This window comes from Fimicolochytrium jonesii (genome assembly GCF_025526975.1).
Source record: "Fimicolochytrium jonesii strain JEL569 chromosome Unknown EV422scaffold_28, whole genome shotgun sequence".
NCBI classification, from domain to species: Eukaryota; Fungi; Chytridiomycota; class Chytridiomycetes; order Spizellomycetales; family Powellomycetaceae; genus Fimicolochytrium; species Fimicolochytrium jonesii.
In genome coordinates this window covers 304,629-320,308 of record NW_026515695.1, presented here as the reverse complement: position 1 = coordinate 320,308, position 15,680 = coordinate 304,629, and the positions used below count along the sequence as shown (strand labels likewise).

Here is a 15,680-nt window from a genome sequence, read left to right as displayed (position 1 = left end):
AGAGACACCAAGGAAGGATCTCCTATTACAGGGTGACAGAATCAAACTAGAAGAAACATGAATCCGCTGAAGTCCTGCTGTGCACCACAATCATTAAAAAAGTCATTCATTGGTATTGGAAAGAGACAGCACAACAACCCCCCAAAAAACAAGAACAGGTCTCAGGGTATATCCAAGGCACAATCATCTGCTCTGCGAGAAAAGACGATGCGCCCGTCCGCGCAAAACCCAATCCCACCCAAATCCCACCCATCCATCTCAAAGCAGGCGGACAACTCAAAGAGCGACTCCAAGGACCACGGTGGTAATCCGTACTCCGGTCTCGTCAGGTGATATACCTTCAAATCCCCCAATCACTGCTGCCCCCCCTCCTGCTTCTCCCCCTCCTTGGCCCCGCCAGCCTTATCCCCCCCCGCCAACCACTGCTTCTTATGCAACTCCTTCCCGAACCCCTCATCATAGTTCCCCTTCAGCTTGAACAGCTGCTTGAAATGCGGCTTGCAGTAGTACTCGCCGTTCATGGAGGCGAGGTTGCCCATCTTGAGGGTGGCTTTGCAGTGGTTGCATTTTAGGCAGGTTTTGTGGAATGTGTTGTTGTCGACTACGAGTTGTTCCATTAGGTAGACGGGTTTAGCGCAGGTGGTGCATTTGGGGGTTGCGGAGGCGAATTTGGGAGTGGGAGAGGCCGTGCCGCTGGTGGGGCGGGCGGCCGCTGAGGTAGGCGGAGGAGCGGCGGTGTGTTTGATTGCTTCCGTGGCAACGATGGCTGGAGTGGCCGCTTGGGCGACGGCGGGCTCACGCTGCTGAGGGATGGGTTGAGCGATGGGCTGGTGGGCCTGCTTGACTTCCTCGGCGTGGGGCTGGGCCTGCGACTCGATCTGCGGCGGGGCTTGGGGGTCTTGCAACAAAGGCTTGGCCTCTTCCTCGTCCTGAGGAATCTGAACGGCGGGTTCATCGACCTGCATCTCCTCCTCCTGATGCTGCTGGTGCCCATCCTCCTTCCCTTCCTCCTGCCGCAACAGCGGCTGCTGCTCCTGCACATCAACATCCATCGCCGACGCCCTCCGCACCGATCCCACCTCATCCACCTCCATCCTCTCCCCCTGCCCCTGCGCTAGCTTCCCGTGCAAATCCTGGTGACTAGCATGCCTCGACGACCTCCCGGACGCCGGCTGCACCCCATACGGCGTCGCACGCGTGTTATGGCTATGACGACGATGGTACGACGACTCGGCGGGTCCGCTGACGCTGTCGCGACGGTCGGCGTCGTCATCGTGGGGGTTGTCGAGGATGGACGGGGGGGTTACTGTGATGGCCGCGGCTGCATGACGGGGTTTGATTTCCGTGGTAGCGTCGAGTTCCTTGTTGTTGCTTCCGTATCGTGCGATACGTTCCTTGACCGAGAGGAACTTGCCGCTCGCTAAAGCGTCGCCGTCCTGCTGGTGGTCTGGTTGGAGCAACGAGCTCTGACTGTGGGAGTTGACGCGTGCCCCACCAGCGAGATAGTTGTGCGAGCCGGTGCGGCTGGTGGTGCTGTTCAGCAGGCTGTAACTGCCCCCGCCGGCCAAGTTGCCCAGCGACCGCGATCCGGCTTTGGAGAGCTGTGGGTTGCTTCTAGCCGTGCCCAAGTCTTGACGCGTCGGGCTGGAGCTGCCGGAGTGGAGGGCGCGGGGCTGGAGGTTGTTGGTGTTGAGGACCGGTTGAGAGCCTTCCGCGGCAGTAGTCGGAGGGGCTGTAGTGGCGTTCTGCGAGAGGTTTTGCTGGCTGGCGCCGTTGAGGGAGGCGAAGAATTGGAGGCGGTCGGCGACGGACATTGTTGATGTTGTTGATGTGATGTGATAGATGAAAGCGACGATGTGATGATAGCGCGATGTCTCTGTATGAGCAGAAGTGAATCTGAAGCGGGGGCGAGAATTTGGGCAGCGAGGTATTATACGGGGAGCCTCGAATAACTCAAATCCCTGATCCCTATTAGCGAGACTGTTTGGAAGGCCACGTTCGTTTGCACGTTTGTGGCTTGCACTCAACACCCCACTCAGAATGGCACTGTTCGAGAATGTGGTTGTGAGGAACGTTCCTATCTATAGACCGTTATAAAATCGGGGGTACTTCACGTCTCGCATTGTATGCCCTCAATATGCGACGTGGGAAAGTTAAGCTTACTGAAGCTAAGGATAAGCGATTCTACACGCACATGTAAAAGGGAGCCCTCGCTGTGAAACTTCCTCTTTCTCTCAACATTTGCCACCGCGCACCAGATATTGGACAGGACAGGTTTTCGAGAAATGCACATGAAGCTCCAAGATATATTATATAAAATATGAAAAAAGCGGTCTCCAAAATATGTGCTCGGCACCCCCAATCCTTAGACGAGATCAGCGCCCCTGTTCCAGCCAAACTGTGTCCACATCAACAGCTTATCCCACTCCTTAACGAACTTCTTCAGCTTCCCATCCTCGACCTCAAAAATGGCCGCGGCGTGCCATGAGGCCTTGCGGCCGGTTGGTTGGATGTCCTTATGCGGCTTGCCCTTGTGTGTGCCGCTGGCGGAGTAGCGGAGGAGGACCATGTTGTCTTTTGCAAAAACGTAGTCATAGGAGGTGATGGAGAGGTCGTTTACGGCATCCATTACGGCTGTTCATTGTTGAAAATCCAGTGGTTAGCATGTGTTTTTATGAGGTGTGCATGTGTGATTGAGAGTACTTACTCCTGTGCGAGTCAGCGTAGTCCAGCAGCGTCTTGCACTCCGGGAAAGTGCTTGGTGCGACCATTTCGGAGTTCTCGGCGACCAGGTGACGCACGCTCTCGGCTCCCTTGCTTTCCTCAGGGGAGTACGCGATGCGCATGTACTCCTTTGCGAGCGCAATGTTGCGCTCCTCCTGTTCGGTGAAGTTGATTTTGGCAGGCATGTTCGCGGGTATGTTTTGTTTGATGTTTGTCAGTGTGTTGTGTTACTGAGTAATGGTGGGCAGGGAGTCGAGGGTGCTGTCCTCTTATAGGGTGGGAGAGATCCTGGGCAAATGCGGCTTGCATCATTCTGCGGACGGGCGGGGTCTTACGACGTAATCATCCAGCATGGCCAACGAGAAGAATGTCTGATGTGGGAAGCCGCTGTCGCTCGCACACTACGCACGTATGCAAGAGGGATTGTCTCCCATTCTCACAACTGGACAGGCACCTTCAAAAAGGGCGATTCGTGTGCATGCGACGGACGGACGCAATTGAAGCCCCGCATGAGGACCCTCCCTGCGACCCCAGGCAGCGTCGCAACAATTCTTTCCGACTGCGCCAAACCTATAGATCCCCACAGCAACCCTGATACACGCCGCATGTACCCCACACCGCCTTACGCTGCCAAATGTCTCATTGCCGTGTAATGTCCGTCCAGCGTCCTTTCCCTGGCGGGTGTTGTTTGATCGCCGCAACATGCAGATGCCCAGGCGGGATGTGATCCTGTCAATAGTGTCATGTTCAATCATAGTGACATCAGAACCATTACCCCGCTCAACAAATTGGCCGCTGACGCATTGCTGACTAAGACAGTCACGTGAGCAGCCCTATCTTTTCTGCCAAGCCCCTTCGCTGCTCTGGGGCAGCGCACGGCGAGCGACGACGACCCAACAGAGAGACGGCGCAACAGAACTTGTTCTTCTTTCCTTCCCTTTCGCCAACGACATAGGACAGTCACCATGGTACGTACACCCACACAGCTTCACTCAACCACACTAGCAGAGGGAACCGCTGCCTGTCCTGTCGTCGTCAGAGGCTAGCGTAGACTTGGGAGGAAAGAAAGGGACTAGGGTTCAATGTTGAGCCATTTCGGGAGACTCGCATGCTGATCGAAATTCCCATTACCTCTGCGCGTATAGGGTAAGGTTCACGGATCCCTCGCTCGTGCCGGTAAGGTCAAGGGTCAATGCCCCAAGGTTGAGAAGCAAGAAAAGAAGAAGAAGAAGACCGGTACGTTTTTTTTTCACTCCCGCTGGGGAATCTATGCGTGTTTGGTGGTGAACCGTCTGATCTCATAGACTTCTCTTCCAGGTCGCGCAAAGAAGCGTATTCAGTACAACCGTCGCTTCGTGAACGCCGTTGCCTCCTTCGGCAAGCGCAAGGTAAGCTTGTGACTTCTGCTTCCGAATTCCTCGTGTGGGATTTCAGAATCAGAGGATATTCTGGCATTCGAGACGCCGTATAGGACAGACACTAACGGTTTCTGTTTCCACAGATGAACCCCTCCCCCAACTCCAAGTAGATTTAGGGAGTCCTCCGGTCTCGTTGTCGCCCACACACCACCCAAACGCCCTAGCTCTTCATTATCGACCCTTTTCGAACTGTAGGTCGGATGCTCGAAGCGTCGATGGCATTACCAACCTGTCGGCACGATCCATCTCAGGAAGAATAGTTAGAAAATGCGGAGTCGGTGTACCTCAATGTACTGCATGGAATTACAAAAGCCGTTTTGATTTTCTGAGAGTGGGCTTGACTTGTTGTTGGAATGTGCCGTTGTATTGGCAGAGAACAGGGCAGAGCACTGACGACGAGGGATACTTTCACAAAAGGAAACCCGGGATGGCTGTCCGGGCAGTTTGTCCTAGAGGATTGCGTTTTGGGATAGTTGGGATTCGTATTGTCTCAAGGCGTCTATGTCCAATGGCGCTATACGGCTCTGCTCTCGGCTGGGCTCTCGCTGTGAGCCGAAAACGTGGGCCATTAACATTCGTCCATGCTAGTCTCGGTGCCAAATCAAGCCGTGTTCTTCGTAAGTTTGGTCACCCATGAACCAACAGCAATTGGCCTGCACAATTGAGTTCCATCGCAGGCCGTCACATTTCGCTCATGTGCTTTTGAATCATTGGGACGGACTGCTCCCACCGCATCTGAAGTACCAGATGCCATTCCTCATCCTCATCATCGTCCACCATCTCACCCATCTTACATGCTTCTCCCACACAGCGACTGTCGACGTCCAACTCTGCATCCCCGTTCCTCATCCCATCATCAATGTCCACATCTCCCGCCTCCCCATCACCTGCAGACTCCATTCATGCATCCACTCCATCCACACAAACTCCGCCACCAGTCGCCAGTCGCATACACCTAACCCTCCCCTAACCCGCCATCGACCGTATCTTCGCGTGGGGACAACAAGAGGAAGATATGGGGCGCCGGTACATATCTAGAGACAGAGTGGCTGATATAGTAATAGCGCGGACGGTTGAGGGGGTTCAAGGTGAAGGGGAAGGGGACGGAGGCGTGGGCGCCGTGTTGGAGACAGGGTGTTGGAGCAGGTAGGTCCGCTTGTCCGGCTATACAGTATTACGTTCACAGGGTATGATTTGGTTGTTTGAAAGACCGTCGCAAGAGCCATCACTCCTCAAACCATCTCCAACACCGAACGCGGGCGTAGATTCGACACAGCCCTCCGACGCGGATCTTCGCACTCGCCTGTGCAGCAGGAGGAGGGACGCTGCACGGTTGAATTCCTCGGAGGCGATGAGAGCTGATTGGCATTTTGCGGTGGCTTTGCATAAGAACTCAAATCCGGGTAAGGAGATATCATGTCCTTCCTCATCATGTCCTCACGGATGTCTGATTCTCCATCACCGACGCACAGGTCATCAGATTGGTTTACCGCCCTGATGTTTGACCAACCCTATTGAACACCGCCCGCCCGATTCCATCTCCCTCTGTGCGGTCCTCTTCTGAGTAAATGACATCTCCCGGCTGCTGTTTGTGGTGAATACTAGCAGAATGTACTGGGACAGAACTCCAGAGATTTGCATTGTTTGTCCTCTCGTTCACTTCCCGCAGGCTGTCCTTGGTGGGCTTGGATAGGTCCCTGCTTTGTAGTCTTTTCCTTGCGCTGGGGCCTATTTGGGTTATGGGGTGCGTTTGGTTTCTTGGATGTGTAATTGCTCTGGATATGAGAGAGGAGTTTGAAGGCGATCGAGAGCTGTTGGGTGTGTTTCAAGTGGATTTAGACGCATTCACCGCTCCGGTGTGCATGGTGGGTACTAAGAATGGCAGCTCGAAGTGACAGGGCCCGGAACGCTTATGTCACCCGTCAATCTCCGGATCCGCTTCTTCTGCTCCAATGGGTAAGACGAGGAAGGCAACCAACAGCAACTCCATCGGCCTGCACCATACTCCGGTCCGGCCATAGTAGCAGTACGCATTCATATTCCGTTCGCACCCCCGCAATGTCATCCAACTGGTCTTTGAAGCCGACCTTCTTCTCCGCTGACAGCTTGCTGGTAAGGCTATCCACGAGAAAAACTCCGTCGCACCACTTAAGCCCAACTGACACGCATTCTTCTTCCGTCGCAGGTCAGCCTCCCCACTCCATCTCTCTCCCCCTCCGAAACGCTTAAATGGACAGAGCAGCTCGCCACCTTCACCACCCTGTCTATCGCCCAATCAGTCTCCGGCGTTGCCGCACAATCCCTCGTGGCCGCGAACAGATACCGAGCATCGAACCGTTGGTGTCAAGCCACCCGGATCGGCCGCTCGCTAATGCACTTCTTGCAGAGACTCACTTTCTGATGAATGATCTGTATGGGGCATTTCAGCTTTTGAAGCGCTGTCAACGGGCTATTGGCGAGGGGACGGATTCGGTTTTGGATGAAACGGTTCGAAGAATTAGCGAACTTGCCGATGGGGGTGCTGAGGAGGAAGAGAACGAACCCTCAGACCTCGAGATTATGAGATATATGCGCCCGCCGCTACTCAGCGACGTCAACAACTCCATCGCTACTGCGGATGACACGAAGGCCCGGTGGAAGGCCCACAACCAATCTCCACAAACGTCCTGGAAGGCATATTCTCCGTCGACGCAACCTCCCAGCTTTCCCTAATCCGCCACGGGTTCCTCCACACCTCAATTACAAACATCCCGCCAACCAGCCGGATTCAAAACCCCAAAACAATCGTTCAAATCCTGCGGAATACCGAGGCTTGCTTCTCGGACCTGAAGGGAGTTATGAACGACTCCAGTAGTTTTTCATGGACGGTTTTGCAGGATTTGGTCAAAACCATCCATGGAAAACTTCTGAAGGATGGTAATATCGAGGTGGAGGAGGACGAAGATGGCGCACGATACGCGGTCCTCATTCCGCGGGGTGTGTACCGCCGAGTGCCGTGCTACACCACACATGAAGGCACAGGTGTCGAAGTCCGGTTCTGCCCATGGGATCAGATCGAGAGCGAAATCGAATGGTTTTTTACATCCGCCCTCACTGTCCTCTCTCACCCACGCTTCTCCCCATTCCATTCCGCCGCTTTTCTCCACCACACCTTCCTCCGCATCCACCCCTTCGCAGACGGCAACGGGCGCGTCAGCCGGATCCTATCATCCATACCCTTGCTTCGCACTGGGTTGCCTCCTGTTGCTGTATCGCCGGAGCGTAAGGACAAGTATTTTGAGGCGTTGATGGGGAAGGATGAAAGGGGGGATATTGGGGTGCTGGCGGAGGTGCTGAGGGCGGAGGTGGAGGGGGCGATGGATGTGATCGCAGGGATTCCGGTGGAAGTGCCTTCAGGCGTAGGCAATTGCACCGGCGAGACGGATCCGTCCCCGCTGCGAGACCTGATCGCGGCAACTCGGTCTGGAGCTGTAAGCAAGCGAACGACCTGCACGCCCGTAGGTGGCACAAACCCGCACTGTCTCGCCGGGTTTAGAGCTCCGCAATCTAGCGAAATATCACTCGACCAAGGGCTTACGAGTGCAACATACTCTGCCTTACCTCTCGCCGGTCCAATAAAATAATGTGCCTGAAACCCTCGTTCGCCTAGACCCCACCAAATCGAATCAAATTACATAGCTTGGTTACAAATCGGGCAGCTCAGAATGCCTGTTTGAGTTACGTCTCGGTATTGGCTTTAGAGGAGATCAAGCAGCAGCTGGCGGTGGCTCGCCAGAAAACTGCCGAGGCGGAGAAGAAGGAGGCGGAGATATTGAAAGAGAGAGCTGTGGCGTTGAACGGCGCGTGCAGAAGCGGAAGATCGTGTGCGGGAACGAGAAGGACGAAAGCGGTCGCAACATGCCATCGGTGAAGGGGCTGACGGGGTCCTTGATGATGCCATACGAAGAATAAACGAACTCATGGGTGAGGGTACTGAACAGCCCGAGGAGGAATCAACACATCTGCAGATCTTCAAGTATAAGCGGCCGTCGCCATTCGGAGGATTCATCGACCCCGCCCCAACATTGGAAGACACTAAGGCCACATGGAAAGCGTTACAGATAGAGAAGACAGTGGATGCCGCCATTTTCCAATTTAGCCGATACGCCGTGATTCAAACGAACGTCCTCGAAGGCATTTTCTCGATCGATGGCAATTCATGGCCATTGCTCATCCGCCGGGGCGCGTACCGGTCGAATCAAAAAGCCCAAAAAACTTATCCAAATCCTGCGGAGTACGGAAGCCTGCTTCTCCAACATGACAAAAGTCATGAACGATGCGAGCTTCTACAACCACGACCTGGTCAAAGCCATTCATGGCAAGCGTTTGGAGAATGATAACATCGAGCTCGAAGTGGACGAGAACGGCACTCAATACGCTATACTCATCCCACGGGGAGCATACCGCCGAGTTGCGTGCTACACCACCCATGAGAGAAAAGGTATTGAAGTTCGATATTGCCCATGGGAAGAGATAGAGCCGGAGACCGCTCATCTGCATTTCACTTACATACCGCTCATCTGCGTACCGCTCATAACGTACCGCTCATCTGCATTTCACTTACATATATCGATTGCTAACGCTCCTTATGCTGTTGGACTAGGTACTTCCAAGCTGCCCGCGAGATTCTGGCGGACCCTACGCTGAACCCGTTCCAAGCTGCAGCCTTTCTGCAGTATTGCTTTCTGAGAATTCATCCTTTCGCAGATGGAAATGGTCGTGTTAGCCGTTTTGTATCGTCCCTTGTTTCTTGGATGTGTAAATCGATTGGTATGAACGTTAAGTGCGGTGGAGAGACATGCCGGATCTTCCAGTCTTACGGGTTGACCGTTGAGCTGTGCTTGCTGCAAAACCTGGCGAAGACCTGCGCTACCCAACCTCGAAGGCTTCCACGTCGCGCCGGGTTCGCGAGCGGGGCTGCCGTAAGGTCGATGGGAGTGTCACGCGATTTGACGTTTTCCCCAGCGGCACCTTCACCTTCGACATTCACGTTGCGCCGTTTCCTGGGAGGGCTTGGCGGTGTGCAAGTTCCCACGTCCACAGCAGCAGGTGTAAGCACCTATACATCCCCGCTATCCTCCGATGCTATTTCGGAGCGCCGCAGTGGCCCGAACTTGCATTTTGTTATAAGAGTTAGAGACCCCGTGTGGTGTACTGCCAGGATGGGCGCTTCTGCCACTGACCCCGCGACGAAATTCTCAGCAACCAGAAGCTTCCTCAAACTCCCACCACGCCAGCCTCGGAAACTCAGCGACGCCAGCAACAATGGCTCCCCGACTACCACACCAACAACGGAACAGCCGCCAACACCTCCGCCCCTGCAAGTGAAACCGCCCGCCCCAAAGTTCCCCAAGCATCTAACCTTAGCGTACATTGGCATAGTCTGGCTCCTCCTCCTCGAAGACCGCAGCATACTGCAAGCCGCCGCAACAGCCGCCACGCTAACGACAGCGCCCAGCCGGTACGCGAGCCGGAGGAACAGTGGGGAGGGCGCTGACGCGTTATCGGAAGATGCGACGCCCGAGATCAGTATCACTGATGAGTTGCATCGAATAAAGCGGCGAAAGCGGCGGCTGGATCGGGTTGTGGCGGACTTTGATCAGTGGTCGGATAGACTGCTGAGGGCATTGGTGACGGGGAATGGGCTGGAGGAGAGGGATGCGGTTGCGGTGAGGCAGTTTCCGGAGAAGGGGGTTGGGATTGTGGATTTGGTTATTGTTATTGAGGCGCATGGTATGGGAAACTCCGTTATGGGAAGATGGTCGCCACGATGCGATGGCTGACCCTATTTGTTGTAGTGAAATCCGCAGCGTCTGACGCTCCACCATCACCTACAGCGCCGCAAAACACCATACCGTATACCCTCTTGACCAATCTGATCTTCTCGGCATTGCAGCAAGGCATGGACGGGTCAGCGGCAACACCGGGTGAACCGGCTACGGGACTCTCGTACGATGCACGGCTGCGGTCAGTCATGCGCCGCCTATCCTACATCATCTTTGGCGCGGTCGAAAAAGCCGAATCCAACCTCGCATCGGCAGATTCATCCCCAACATCACCAACAGCACCCATAGCGCCGATGGGCGATAAAGCCATGGGACTACTATCCCATGAAGTGGAGCGAGATGCCGCGCATGATCTGTGGAAAGCCGCCACCTCGCCGAACTCACAGATATCGCCGAAAGAGGACTCGCCAGTGACATCCACAACATCAAACGACTCCCCAACCTCCCGATGGCTGAAAATGGGGTTAGTAACCCTCGCGTCCGGGTTGATGATAGGCGCTACAGGCGGCTTAGCAGCGCCGTACATTGCGCCTTCCCTCGCAACCCTCTTTGCAAGCATGGGCCTGACCATCGGCGTCACAACAACAGGAGTCGGGGCCTTGTTCGGGGTCGTAGGCGGCGGCCTGACCGCCTACACTCTTGCACAAGACAGCGGGATCAAAGAGTTCAGGTTCCACCCCGTCATCACGCAACCGAAGAACAGCCCGGCGTTGCATGTCATTGTTGCGGTGTCCGGGTGGGGCGCGGATATATCAGATCTGTATGACCCGTGGTCGATTGTCCCGGTCTTTGCGCCCTTTTCGGAAGTCACGGCGGTGATATGCGAGCCGGAGATCCCGGTGGATCTGGGACGGATGCTGGAGTCGCATCGGGATACGCATGCACGACGACGTAGTCAGCCGGCGGAGGAGACGCAGGCGGAGTATATCCACCAACCCACCGAGCCTGACCCGGATTTCATCGAACACACCGACCTGAAACCCTGGCGACCGCATCACGACTCTGCCCAATCCCTCTCATACAGCCTACACACCGCCTGGCTCCTCGCCCTCGAAACCGCCCCCAAAGCCGGGCGGCACCTCGCCTACATTCTCGCTTCCAAAACCCACGGCTCGCGACCTGTGACACTTATAGGCACGTCCATCGGCGCACTGACGATTTTCGAATGCCTGGTTGAACTCGGCCACCGCCGCGCGGTCGGGATAGTCGATTCGGTCTTCCTCCTCGGCGCACCTATCGACGCCTCCTCGACCAACGCGTATAAATGGTGTCTGGCACGCACGGTTGTCGCGGGCCGGTTCGTGGTGGGGTATTCCATGAAAGATAAGGAGTTGCGCGCGTTGATGGCGCAGCCGGAGGATGCGAATGAGGATACCGGTGTTCAGGCGGGGGTGGATGTGACGGATGTTGCGGGGCTTGGACCGGTGTTGATTGAGTTACGGACGGTGTTGCCGACGGATTTGTCCCCGGATGATCGGGATTTTTTGGAAGAGGACGATGATGAGGCGGAGCCGGGAAGGCAGCAGGCGGAAGTATCAAGCACCAGCACATCGGATCCCTTCGTCTCCTCATTCGTGGGCCAGGAATTGAAACCGCCCCAGGATATCACCCGTCCCGACTCTGCAACTTTCTCCGACATCCTCCTCTCACCAAGCATACCAACCGCAAAAGAACCATCCACCGCTTTTGAACCGACCCACTCATCCCTCCCCTGGCCCCCCCTCCACCGCACCCTCCCCCTCGAAAACGTCGACCTGTCACGTATCATCCACTACCATATCGACTACAGGGACCGGATACACGCCGTGCTTAATGCTGTGGGGTTTGAGCGTGCGCGACCGAGCGAGGGTGGGGCTGGGGAGGAGCGGGAGAGGGGGCAGGAGGAGGCGAGGGAGGAGAGGGAGGTGGGGGAGGTGCTTTGGGATGCTGGGGCGGAGTAGGCGGTTTGTTCTGGCATCCTTACAAACATCATAATCTAGCGGAGAATTGATTTCGTATTCTTTGATGCGGATGAGACGATCGTCTTCCTTTTTTTTTCTTTTGTATATACATTGACTTCAGGGGCCCATAGCGGACAATTGCATTTCATTTGCCTTAGCTTCATGGAGCTTGTTCTTGGGATGGGTCCTGGTTCTCTGTTCTCGGTTGTCTCTGGGGGGCGACGTGACGCGAGGGTTCAGCAGCCGCAACGTGTCATCACTTGCTGCCGCTTCTTGTCCCAGACTCCCAGCGGCCACCTCCAGCCGGAACATCCCTCGCATTCCGTCCGCATACACACAACCACACACAGTCACAAAGTACCCAGGACCTCAGAACCGCACCGTCATCAACCCCCACCACCCTATTTGACTCCGACCCTCGCAGCCCAACAATGGTCCAAGTCTTTTGTCTGGCCGTCGCCGTCAAAGACGGCAACAATGTCCGCATCCTCGCTATGGAACAGGACCTCTCGACTTTCTCATTCTTTCAGCGGGGCAGGTATGTCCCACCTATTCCTTTATTGCCATATGAGAAGGGGAAGACCGTCTAACCTCCTTATCATTGTGAACACAGCATAGCGGAATTTGTCAACTTCTTCACAAAGACGGTCGTTGAACGGACCGCGCCGGGTCAGAGGGCCAAGGTGGAGGAGAACAGTAAGTGCAACAGTGACCGCCCTTGAGGCAGAATGGAAAAGCACATGCTCACACCACGTCTCTGTCCCAACAGACTTTCTCGGCCACGTCTACGTCCGCTCCGACGGGCTCTCCGGGATCATGGTGACCGACAGCACGTACCCGACGCGCACGGCGTTCTCCCTTCTCAACCGGCTCGTGGACGAGTTTGCGTCCAAGTTTCCCGATAAGAACGCGTGGGCGGGCATGAACCCGACGACGACGGCGGGGCGGTATTTGGAGCTGAAGGATCATCTTGTGAAGGCGAAGGACCCGGAGAGCTCGGATCCGTTTATTAGGGTGCAGAAGGAGTTGGATGAGACTAAGATTGTTTTGGTGAGTTTGAAGGAGGGGATGGGGGGTTGGGGGTTAGCTAGGGTGGCGTAGGGAGGTATGGGAGGATGGAGCGGAGATGCTGTGGCTGCTAGGGAAGGTCTGAGATCGATTGGGAGCGATGGGTGTTTTTATGGCAAGCGACATCGAGGCCTATGGCACGAGCAACTCCCGCTTGTCGATTCCGAGCACCTTTCATGTCGTTGATGGACTTCTGATTATTCCTCTCTCTTCGAATCCTTTCAGCACAAAACAATGGAATCATTACTGCAACGAGGAGAAAAGCTAGACGACCTGGTACAAAAATCCGAAGATCTATCCATGGCATCGAAACAGTTTTACAAGACGGCGAAAAAGACTAATTCCTGCTGCGTGAGTGTTTCTCTTTATGATATGCATGAGCCTTTGGTCATGAGCTTTGCAAACTGACTCGCTTGTATCGATCTGTAGGGATATTGATGTTATCGCGACTGTGGCCCCCACTTTTTGTTTCTCCATTCAATGTTTGCTTTCGACGGGGGTGTATGTAGTAGGGACGGCATGCCCATCACTTGGAAGTGCAGCATGTATATAGACTGGCTGGGATATGAGAAATCAGTTGTTTTTCAGCAGCAGTCGTCTCCGTCCATCAAAAGCTGCATCAAATCCTGGCATACCAAACGCGTCCTTGTGTTTCCAGCAGCCGACCATTTACACTCTGTCGACGGAGTTGACTGCTGGGATCAATCTGGACTCATGTCACGACGAAGATATTTCATCACTGTTGAAACTCATTCCCGATACTGCCCAATGAGAAACCGCAACTGAATCGCTTCACCGAGAGGTCAGATCGGTCGTGGTTGAAATCCCTCCCTACGTACAGTCAGTCCGCCGGAGTGTGGAAATGCTGCTTACGTCACGCCGTTTGCCTTTCGACGCCTTTGCGGCTGGTTTGTTTAGGGCGGCCTAATGTGAAGCGAGTGTTTCGACGCGGCGTGCGCTAATCATTCCAGCGAGGGCGCCACTCTCAGAAAAGCTTGTTTCGCTGCTCTTTCTGAACCTGCCCGGGCCCCGTCGTCGTCGTCTTACCGTCGCTCCTACACCACAACCCACACACTCCATCGCCACTGAAGCATAGACCAGCTCGCTGGCATAGCATACGTAGTAGATATCGTGGGAGAAATAACCGAAAGGCCCGCCCGAGTTCCCGTCCACCCATCTTCTGGTCACAAACGGTTTAGACAAAGACCGAGTCTGCCCACATAGAATTAAACAACTATCGGTAAAGACTTCTGTTGCAACCCCCCCGGCCTACTCCGCCTAGCCGCCACCCCCGCCCACTCCGCCTTCCGTCAGCGGATTTAAAATCCTGGCATCTGTTGCGCTCAGCGAGTCTCCGCGTTGACGCGTTACTGTCTTTAGCACGGCAAACATTCCTCTCGTCTTTCGGGCGGAGTCTCGGCGCAAACACACAGCACCACTACCACTGCACCCGCAGCATCACGCCTGCCTCACGCACCCGATACCCCTTCCGTAAAGCCTCGGCCCGTAGCCAATCACAGCACATCCCGCGGGCAATCTACACACGTGAAATCCCTCGCGTCTTCGAACCACTCACTTAAGCGCAACCGCCGGAACGGGAAGCGTACGACAACTTTTTTTGGGAACAGAGTCACTAGAGTGGAACGGGGAATTTTTTTTTTTTGCCTAGTATCAACGAACCACAGCGTGCAAAGACGTTTTGAGAAGTCATGTCTGAATTGAAGTTACAGAAACTGTTAGGTGAGTTTGTTTGATGTTTTACTTGTTTGTATGGGGTGTGTGTGCGTTATCCGCCACTTGCGCGTGGGATTGTAGCGAGGGGCGAAGGACGGTCGATGCTTTAAGAGAAGGGGGCGTAGCAGCGAGGGATCCGCGTTGGGACTCGGTTTCGCCGCTGGGCCGCTGGGGAAGGTCATCCGGGATTTCATGGCCGCCTGCCTGCAGCTACGGATTCGCCAGCTACGCTCTCACATCCCACTTCATCGCCTGCCTGATGTCTTGTCCTAATCAAATGCTCCCTCATATTTTACGCCAGCGCTCAACGACCGCCTCCGGCTGGACGAAGAGTTGCCACGCGTCAAGGTCTCGGAAGCCTCCAAAGCGTACGTCCCCACATCTCAATCCATCTCAATGACCAATTCCCACAACCTACTCATACACCCCTATCTCTCTTCCGTCCAGTCTGATGTCATTCATCACAGCAACCCCGGAGCCCCTCACCGCAAACCTCAAACCCGAAGAAAACCCCTTCACGCGCAAACCCAAGGGTGGAGGCTGTACCGTCCTATAAATAAATCATTCTAGTGACGCTGGCGGGTCTGAGTCTCTCGGAGGGGGAAAGAAACACACACACGCCGTTATATACTCGGAAAGGAGATATTATATGTTTTGAAAAGAGGAGCGGGGATTTGGGGATTTTCCGATACCTTTTTTTTCCATTATAGAGAACCTCCCCCATGGCTGCTGAACTCCCAAACCCGATCTGTGGGAATCCACATTCCCCTTCACATACCCGCCCCGCTTGTTGTTTGTGAGTTCTCTTTCATAATTTTTGCAAATGAAAAATGGACGATTTTTGTTACATGTTTCTCGCTTTATGATCATTGGCCACTCATATTTGGTCGATATGGGTTTTTGTAAAGTAAAAGATGGTTGAAGGTAACATGCCCACAACTGAGATGATGAGGGGAAGGGGTTTTATGACC

The 15,680-nt window shown here is 54.7% G+C and overlaps 7 protein-coding genes across 7 annotated transcripts; 5 read left to right on the top strand and 2 right to left on the bottom strand.

Moving 5' to 3' along the window:
- Window positions 1–353: 353 nt before the first annotated feature.
- On the bottom strand, window positions 354–1,814 carry EV422DRAFT_509029 (uncharacterized protein; the record flags this gene model as incomplete). The annotated part of the gene is made up of 1 exon (XM_053068806.1): window positions 354–1,814. One exon carries the CDS (start codon window positions 1,812–1,814, stop codon window positions 354–356), a length of 1,461 nt encoding a protein of 486 aa, XP_052922422.1.
- A 551-nt stretch (window positions 1,815–2,365) lies between these two features.
- EV422DRAFT_500048 (uncharacterized protein) lies at window positions 2,366–2,912 on the bottom strand (the record flags this gene model as incomplete). The annotated part of the gene is made up of 2 exons (XM_053068117.1): window positions 2,366–2,634; window positions 2,708–2,912. Coding segments are annotated over 2 exons (474 nt in total), but the record flags the coding sequence as incomplete, so codon positions are not given.
- A 691-nt stretch (window positions 2,913–3,603) lies between these two features.
- On the top strand, window positions 3,604–4,602 carry EV422DRAFT_541825 (30S ribosomal protein S30e). The gene is made up of 4 exons (XM_053071233.1): window positions 3,604–3,692; window positions 3,870–3,960; window positions 4,042–4,112; window positions 4,226–4,602. Exons 1-4 carry the CDS (start codon window positions 3,690–3,692, stop codon window positions 4,250–4,252), a joined length of 192 nt encoding a protein of 63 aa, XP_052922420.1. The 5' UTR covers window positions 3,604–3,689; the 3' UTR covers window positions 4,253–4,602.
- Window positions 4,603–6,793: 2,191 nt separating this feature from the next.
- Window positions 6,794–7,411, top strand: EV422DRAFT_478773 (fido domain-containing protein; the record flags this gene model as incomplete). The annotated part of the gene is made up of 1 exon (XM_053067275.1): window positions 6,794–7,411. A coding segment is annotated over one exon (618 nt), but the record flags the coding sequence as incomplete, so codon positions are not given.
- Window positions 7,412–9,790: 2,379 nt separating this feature from the next.
- Window positions 9,791–11,966, top strand: EV422DRAFT_225337 (uncharacterized protein). Its single transcript, XM_053065509.1, has 3 exons — window positions 9,791–9,914; window positions 9,980–10,148; window positions 10,223–11,966. The coding sequence occupies exons 2-3, from the start codon at window positions 10,136–10,138 to the stop codon at window positions 11,905–11,907; spliced, it is 1,698 nt and encodes a 565-aa protein (XP_052922418.1). The 5' UTR covers window positions 9,791–9,914; window positions 9,980–10,135; the 3' UTR covers window positions 11,908–11,966.
- Window positions 11,967–12,116: 150 nt separating this feature from the next.
- EV422DRAFT_541819 (Longin-like domain-containing protein) lies at window positions 12,117–13,647 on the top strand. Its single transcript, XM_053071232.1, has 5 exons — window positions 12,117–12,445; window positions 12,521–12,603; window positions 12,677–12,957; window positions 13,201–13,326; window positions 13,405–13,647. Exons 1-5 carry the CDS (start codon window positions 12,339–12,341, stop codon window positions 13,411–13,413), a joined length of 606 nt encoding a protein of 201 aa, XP_052922417.1. The 5' UTR covers window positions 12,117–12,338; the 3' UTR covers window positions 13,414–13,647.
- Window positions 13,648–14,684: 1,037 nt separating this feature from the next.
- EV422DRAFT_570791 (uncharacterized protein) lies at window positions 14,685–15,265 on the top strand (the record flags this gene model as incomplete). The annotated part of the gene is made up of 3 exons (XM_053072917.1): window positions 14,685–14,715; window positions 15,011–15,077; window positions 15,157–15,265. The coding sequence occupies 3 exons, from the start codon at window positions 14,685–14,687 to the stop codon at window positions 15,263–15,265; spliced, it is 207 nt and encodes a 68-aa protein (XP_052922416.1).
- Window positions 15,266–15,680: the final 415 nt, after the last annotated feature.